The sequence below is a fragment of the Solanum dulcamara genome, chromosome 8, assembly GCF_947179165.1.
Source record: "Solanum dulcamara chromosome 8, daSolDulc1.2, whole genome shotgun sequence".
Classification (NCBI taxonomy): domain Eukaryota; kingdom Viridiplantae; phylum Streptophyta; class Magnoliopsida; order Solanales; family Solanaceae; genus Solanum; species Solanum dulcamara.
In genome coordinates, this window is record NC_077244.1 from 76,996,746 (window position 1) to 77,005,190 (window position 8,445).

At 33.4% G+C, this 8,445-nt stretch overlaps 1 protein-coding gene across 1 annotated transcript; it reads left to right on the top strand.

The window, feature by feature from the left end:
- Positions 1-470: 470 nt before the first annotated feature.
- On the top strand, positions 471-2,645 carry LOC129899380 (cytochrome P450 86A1). Its single transcript, XM_055974328.1, has 2 exons — positions 471-835; positions 1,230-2,645. The coding sequence occupies exons 1-2, from the start codon at positions 537-539 to the stop codon at positions 2,494-2,496; spliced, it is 1,566 nt and encodes a 521-aa protein (XP_055830303.1). The 5' UTR covers positions 471-536; the 3' UTR covers positions 2,497-2,645.
- Positions 2,646-8,445: the final 5,800 nt, after the last annotated feature.

An 8,445-nucleotide genomic window follows, 5' to 3' on the forward strand; every position in this document is an offset into this window, starting at 1 on the left:
AATTATGACCTACTGTAAGTAAATTATATATATCCTAATTTCCTGAACAATGATTTTTTAATTTGTTTATTTTTGAATTGAGGGTATATATTAAGAATTATATATGACTAGGAAAAAAATCATTCGAAAAACAGGCAGATAGGTATCGAAAAAAAACAAATACGTTTATTAATTAAGTTTAAAATTTGTTTCAAGTACATGGTCAAGGCCAAGTTTAAAAAAATTCTAACACAAGAGAGAATTAAGACGTGTGCAATTATATGAAGCTAAGGCAAAACAAGGATAGTGAAGTTTTCGTATGAAAATTAATAAAATGCATTACATTCCTATCAACCTAATAAAGACCTTCTCTCTTTTATTTCTTCATAGGTTATAAAATTCTCAACAACTCTCTCCTAAACCTTTCCTTTAATACATTCAACAAGTATATATATAAACCTTACTCTCCTCTCTCCCATATAACACATTTTCTTTTCTTCTCTGCTTCACATAGACCAAGAAAACAAAGAAAGAGAAAAGAGAGACATTTTTTCACAATGGATCCTATATTAGTTTATTTTGGCATAGTGGCTGCAACTACAACTTATTTTCTTTGGTTTTATCTCCTAGCCCAGAGGCTAAATGGTCCAAAAGTGTGGCCATTAGTTGGTAGCCTCCCTTATACTTTCTTAAACAGAAGGAGATTTCATGACTGGATTTCTCAAAACCTAAGGTCCACTGGTGGATCCGCAACATATCAAACGTGCACTATTTGCATACCATTTCTTGCTTGGAAACAAGGATTTTATACCGTTACATGTCACCCCAAAAACATCGAGCATATCCTTCGAACCAGGTTTAATATTATGTAAACTTATGATTTTAAACATGTCATCGTATAAAATTATGTAGCTACAGGTATAATATCAATTATTTTTGGTTACATATAGTATAAGAGGATAGAAACATAGGGAATATTAAAGTAGTAGAGTATTATGCATTACACATATTTAAATGGGCAAGTCAATGATATTTTTGTCCCTGGAAGGTCTTTTACAAAATATTGTAAAGCAAAAGAGGACAGTGAATTATATATCAAAATAACTTCATACACATGTAGCTAATGTTATGCTCTTTTTTCTCTACTAGTAGTGTAGTACCTTCTTCTTTTTTTCTTTATAATCGTGATGTTCATACCAGTTAATAGTATTTAATTTCTTTTCCTATATATACGTGTTGTGCTGAACCAGGTTCGATAACTATCCTAAAGGACCAACTTGGCAAAATGCATTCGATGACCTTTTGGGTCAAGGCATATTCAACAGTGATGGTGACACGTGGCTCATGCAAAGGAAAACCGCTGCTCTTGAATTCACAACCCGGACACTACGACAAGCAATGAACCGGTGGGTGAACCGGACCATCAGAACTCGTTTGTGGGTAATTTTGGATAAGGCTGCTAAGGAAAAAAACCCGGTCGAGTTGCAAGATTTATTGCTCCGTTTAACTTTTGATAATATATGTGGACTTACTTTTGGTAAAGACCCAGAAACTCTTTCACCAAAAATGCCTGAAAATCCATTTTCTATTGCCTTTGATTCAGCCACTGAAGCCACTATGCAAAGATTTTTATACCCTTACTTTCTTTGGAGATTGAAAAAATTTCTAGGCATTGGAGCTGAAAAGAGGTTACAAAAAAGCCTCAAAGTTGTTGAAAATTACATTTCAGAGGCTTTGGATTCACGTAAGGAAAGTCCATCAGATGATTTATTGTCACGTTTCATGAAGAAAAAGGACATAAACGGTAATTCATTCCCAAGTGATGTACTTAAACGCATTGCGCTGAACTTTGTCCTAGCTGGACGTGACACGTCATCAGTGGCTATGAGCTGGTTCTTCTGGAACGTCATGAACAACAGCCACGTGGAAAATAAGATAATTGAAGAAATATCAACGGTTTTAAAGGAAAGCCGCGGTGAAGATCATGAGAAATGGACTGAAGAGCCGCTGAATTTTGATGAAGCTGATAAATTGATTTATCTCAAAGCGGCTTTAGCCGAAACTTTACGTTTGTACCCTTCAGTCCCTGAAGATTTCAAATATGTCATTTCGGATGATGTTTTGCCAGATGGCACGTGGGTCCCAGCCGGTTCAACAGTCACTTATTCTATATACTCGGTGGGAAGAATGAAAACGGTTTGGGGAGAGGATTGCATGGAGTTTAAACCGGAGAGATGGCTCTCTACCGGAGGTGACCGGTTCGAACCGCCCAAAGATGGCTATAAATTTGTTGCATTTAATGGAGGACCGAGAACTTGCTTAGGGAAAGACTTGGCTTACCTCCAAATGAAATCTGTGGCTGCTGCTATTTTGCTTCGTTACCGGCTTTTACCGGTACCAGGTCATAAAGTTGAACAGAAAATGTCATTGACTTTGTTCATGAAAAATGGACTTAAAGTGTACTTGAATCCACGTGAACTTGCACCTGCAGCTCCAAAAATTGCTATACCTGCTTGAAGAAAGGGTAAATTGGGAATTAAAATGGGCAAAATGGTCTAAGGAAAATATTGGTAATTGTAATTGTATTTGCTTTATTGTAATTTTCACTGTGTTTGTTATTAATTTGTATGGTTACTTGAGTTTTAAGAACAATTTATTTATGTATACTCGGAGGGGATACTACTATACCATGCTGAAAGTCTTTATACTGTATATGTTTTCCCATGTTCAAATAAATTTTTAGCTTGTTTTGGTGATAATTTTCCTTCTGATTTTTGAGTACTAATTCATTAAACCAAGAAGGCTTACAAGAAAGTTAAAAGCAAATCTTTGGTATTAATTACTAATTTCGCGATTTTAATTTGTTTGGCATATTTTTTTAATAAGGAATGACTCTCTTTTTTTGTAATAACTTTACTCAGTATAAAAAAAAATTACTAATGTATAAAATATGTTAACTAATATGTCCTGAGGATACTATCCTCCTTTTGGTTGGTGAAACAAGGACAGAATTACTTTCTTTTCTTCTTTTTCTAGTACATGTCTAATATTCCCACCTATCTGTAACTATAATTCAACTTGCATGCACTTCTTTAAAACCACAAGCATGCACTTCTTTAAAACCACAATTTATCATACCAATCTTTTTTTTTTTGGAGAAAGTTTCTGTAGCGCAACACGTCGCTGAGTTGTTCAAATATAGACTCGGTCCGGTGTTTACTCGTCTATTGCTCAATTTTATAAATAAAATATTAGATTGTCCTTTAATATTTGTAATAATTTATAGAATCTTAGCCAGCGTTTGGCTATATATAGGTTTCGAAATATTTTTGACAAATTATTTCTGGGTGAAGTTTCGTCAGGCGTTTGGTCATAGATTTTGAAAAAAATAATTGACTTTTAAAAAAAAATGATTTATACTCATAAGTTCTAAAAACTATTAGAAATACCCATAGGTTTGTATTATCATTTTATAATGAACATATTTAGTGAAAAGATAGGACAAAAAATTAAACACAATTAAAATGAAACTGCAAAAAGAGGAAGAAAACAAAAGAAAAATGTTGATTTGTATGCGAAAAACTATTATTATTATTTTTAATTGAAAGTTACTTCGGAGATGCAAACTCGGAAAAAAAAAGTTAGTTAATATATATATAAAACTGTATAAATTTTGTACAACGAACTAGGACTCATGAAGATCAATCCAAAACTATAAAAATGATGGGTGTTTTTACTAAATATGAAAATTTGGGATAATTTTTAAAAAAATTCAAATAATAGAATTTGGTCCAAATTCTAATTCTTTCCAGTAGTTGAGAATTTGGATTGTTTGCCAAATAATGTCAAGTTGTAAGACCAAACTGTTATGAATTAACTAACTTGACAATTTTATAAAGGAAGAAGAACAAGAGAATATGTATATAGAAAGTGTTAATAGAGAGAGTAGTAATATAGAGAGAGTAATAGCAATTCTTTCTTTTATGTGTTTTGTGTGTTTTTACATTGAAATTTAAGGCTATATTTATAGCCATATTTACAAGTGGAGGAAAATATTAATGGGCATTTTACCCACTTAAAAAGTAAATGGACTATCCACCATTTTAAGTGGACAACCATTTTACTTGGTTGATATTACTTGGTTGATAATACTCCCCCTTGGATGTCCACGAGAAATGTGCCTCGTTAAAACCTTATTAGGAAAAACCCAGTGGGAAAAAGCCTAATGAAGGAAAAAGAGTACACATATCTGATAATACGCCTTGAGTGCTGCCTCATTAAAAACCTTATCAGGAAAACCCAGTGGGACAAAACCTTGACTAAGGGAAAAAGAGTACAGCGCGTATTTTGCTCCCCCTGATGAAAATATCACTTAATATCTCGAAGACGACGCATTCCAATTTTGTATCTCATTTTCTCAAAGGTTGATGTTGGCAATGCTTTGGTGAACATATCCGCCAAATTATCACTTGAACGAATTTGTTGGACATCTATTTCACCCTTCTTTTGAAGATCATGAGTGAAAAAGAATTTTGGTGAAATATGTTTTGTTCTGTCTCCTTTGATGTATCCTCCCTTCAGTTGAGCTATACATGCAGCATTGTCTTCATACAATATTGTTGGAGCGTCTTTTGTCAAAGAAAGACCACATGTTTCTTGAATGTGTTCAGTTATTGATCTTAACCAAACACATTCTCGACTTGCTTCATGAATGGCCATTATCTCTGCATGATTTGAGGAAGTGGCAACCATAGTTTGCTTTGTTGAACGCCATGATATAGCTGTACCACCACATGTAAATAAATAGCCTGTTTGCGATCGACCTTTATGGGGATCAGATAAATATCCCGCATCTGCATAACCAATCAATTGTGACGTGGAATCATTTGAGTAAAACAATCCCATATCAATGGTACCTCGAAGGTATCTGAATATATGCTTAATTCCATTCCAGTGTCTGCGTGTTGGTGAAGAACTAAATCTTGCTAACAAGTTTACTGAGAAAGCTATATCTGGTCTAGAATTGTTGGCAAGATACATTAATGCACCAATTGCACTAAGGTATGGTATTTCAGCACCAATAAGTTCTTCATCATTTTCATAAGGACGAAATGGATCTGTATTAATATCAAGAGATCTCACAACCATTGGAGTACTCAATGGGTGTGCTTTATCCATATAAAATCTCTTTAAAATATTTTCAGTATATGTTGACTGATGGACAAATATCCCATTTGTAAAATGTTCAATTTGTAGACCAAGACAAAATTTTGTCTTTCCAAGATCTTTCATTTCAAACTCTTTTTTCAGGCATTTTACTGCCTTTGAAAGTTCTTCTGGAGTTCCAATAATATTTAAATCATCAACATATACTGCTATTATGACAAATTCAGATCCAGACCTTCTCATAAAGACACAAGGGCAAATTGGATCATTTTTATATCCTTCTTTTAGCAAATATTCGCTAAGACGATTGTACCACATTCGCCCTGATTGTTTCAACCCGTACAATGATTTTTGAAGTTTTATTGAGCAACTTTCTCGAGAATCCTTGTATGCTTCAGGCACTTTGAACCCTTCGGGAATTTTCATAAAAATGTCGTGGTCCAATGAGCCATATAAATAGGCAGTGACCACGTCCATTAACTGCATTTCAAGCTTTTCATGAACTGCCAAATTCATTAGATACCTGAAAATAATTGCATCCACCACAGGAGAATATGTTTCCATATAGTCAATGCCAGGTCTTTGCGAAAAACCTTGGGCTACAAGTCGTGCTTTATATCTTACGACTTCACCCTTTTCATTTCGTTTACGCACAAAAACCCATTTGTGCCCTACTGACTTGACACCTTCAGGTGTTCAAACTATTGATCCGAAAACTTCACGTTTTTCAAGTGAAGTTAACTCTGCTTGAATTGCATCTTTCCATCTTGGCCAATCATTTCTCTGTCTGCATTCATCGACAGATTTTGGTTCAAGATCCTTATCTTGTTGCATTATTTCAATGGCAACATTATAAGCAAAAATATTATCGACCATAATATTATTTCGGTTCCACCGTTTTCCTGTCGAGACATAACTTATTGAGATTTCTTCATTCTCATTATTTTCAGGTACTTGGACCTCCTCGGTGGTATCACCATTTGTTGTGTCTCTGGGCTCTTCTTGAGCACTCGCCTCCAAATTATGATCATCTTGATCATTCATTCCTTTCCTTTTTCGAGGATTTTTATCTTTGGAACCAAATGGTCTTCCACGTTTTAAGCGTGGTCTAGATTCATTTGCCTGAATAAGTTGTCCTACCAGGACATCAACTCGAACTTGAGCATTAGCAGCTGGGATATGCAATTTAGTAACCCGTGGAAGGTTAGTAAATGCATCCGGCAGTTGATTTGCAATATTCTGCAAATAAATCATCTTTTGAACTTCTTGCTCACATTGATTTGTTCGCGGATCTAAATGAGATAGTGACAATGAATTCCAATCTATCTCATTTTTCATCTGCTTATGTTCTCCCCCTAATGTTGGGTATACTGATTCATCAAAATGACAATCAGCAAATCTTGCCGTAAATAAATCTCCAGTCATAGGTTCCAGATATTTTATAATAGAAGGAGATTCATACCCAACATATATTCCCAACCTTCTTTGGGGACCCATCTTTGTACGATGTGGTGGAGCAATTGGGACATATACCGCACACCCAAATATTCTAAGATGGGATATATTTGGCTCCCTTCCAAACGCCAACTGTAATGGGGAAAATTCATGATAATTTGTTGGCCTTACGCACACAAGTGCTGCTGCATGCAAAATAGCATGCCCCCATACTGAAATAGGAAGTTTTGTCCTCATTAGCAATGGTCTAGCTATCCATTGGAGGCGTTTAATCAATGATTCCGCTAGACCATTTTGTGTATGTATATGAGCGACCGGATGCTCAACTTTTATTCCAATCGACATACAATAATCATTAAATGATTGAGATGTGAACTCACCAGCATTATCAAGACGAATTGTCTTTATTGCATAATCTGGAAATTGTGCTCTTAACCTTATAATTTGAGCTAACAATCTCGCAAAAGTCATGTTGCGAGTTGATAATAAGCACACATGTGACCATCTTGTAGATGCATCTATCAAGACCATATAATATTTAAATGGTCCACATGAAAGGTGAATTGGCCCACATATATCACCCTGTATACGTTCCAGAAACGCAGGGGATTCAATCCCAACCTTAGTTGCTGATGGTTTGATAATCAGTTTTCCTTGGGAACAAGCAACACAAGAGAATTCCTTAGATTGAAGAATTTTCTGATTCTTCAAAGTGTGCCCATGTGAATTCTCAATAATTCTGCGCATCATATTATAACCGAGATGGCCCAACCGGTCATGCCAAATGATAAAATCATCAGAATCAGTAAACCTTTTGTTTACAATGGCATGTGATTCAACAGTACCAATATTTGTATGGTACAACCCAGAAGAAAGTGCAAGTAATTTTTCGTGCACAATTTTCTTCTCCATATTTATTGTAGTAATATAAAGGTATTCAACCTTTCCTTCATTTGCAGTCTCAATATGATAGCCATTTTGGCGAATAACCTTGAAACTTAACAAGTTTCTTTGAGACTTACTACAATATAATACATTATCAATTACCAATATCGTTCCTCCAGGTAGTAATAAGGTTGCTTTTCCAGAGCCTTCAATTAATTTTGTACTACCAGATATTGTATTGACATAGTCCTTTTTCATAATCAAATGACAAAAATATTTCTTTTCTTTTAATATCGTATGAGTTGTGGCACTATCCAAAATGCACATATCTCCATTATTCATCTTGAATCCAATTGAAGACTGATAAATTTATTTATCTTCATAAAATAAAAATGCATTGTAAGAAATAAAATAAGTAATAATTTTGCTAGAAAAACATAAGTCTTTTTTTTTTTTTAAAGTTAAATTATGGTAATTTAGAATTTAAAAAATTATATGATTCAATTATGATGAATGTTACAATAATTTAGTTTATGGAATTATATACTTATTAACCTTAAATAAATATTATACACAAGTATTAAAAACAAATATAAAATATTATAAAACATTAATATAATATTATTCATCATGTATAGATAATTTGTTTATTGACAAAAATAATACAATCATTATATATTATTAATGTCTAAAACATTAACAAGAATAAATAGTTATTATAATGACATTAAATAAGGCGAATATTATTTTTAGTAATAATATGATATTAAGATTAAATAATAGCACACTAATAGTAATTAATTACAACATTGTAAAATAGCACAATGTAATAAATAATATACAATTATCATAAAAATATAACCTTGATTATTATTTTTTTTCTTCAAATACATAAACGTAAAAACACAATAATTCGAAGTACATGATAACATATTGAAAAACATGAAATTAAACATCAAT

Excerpts from the sequence above, each read along its gene's own strand:
- LOC129899380 (XM_055974328.1), top strand. The coding sequence starts at position 537 with ATGGATCCTATATTAGTTTATTTTGGCATAGTGGCTGCAACTACAACT. Across the intron at positions 836-1,229 it reads GAGCATATCCTTCGAACCAG|GTTCGATAACTATCCTAAAG; the intron begins GTTTAATATTAT and ends GTGCTGAACCAG.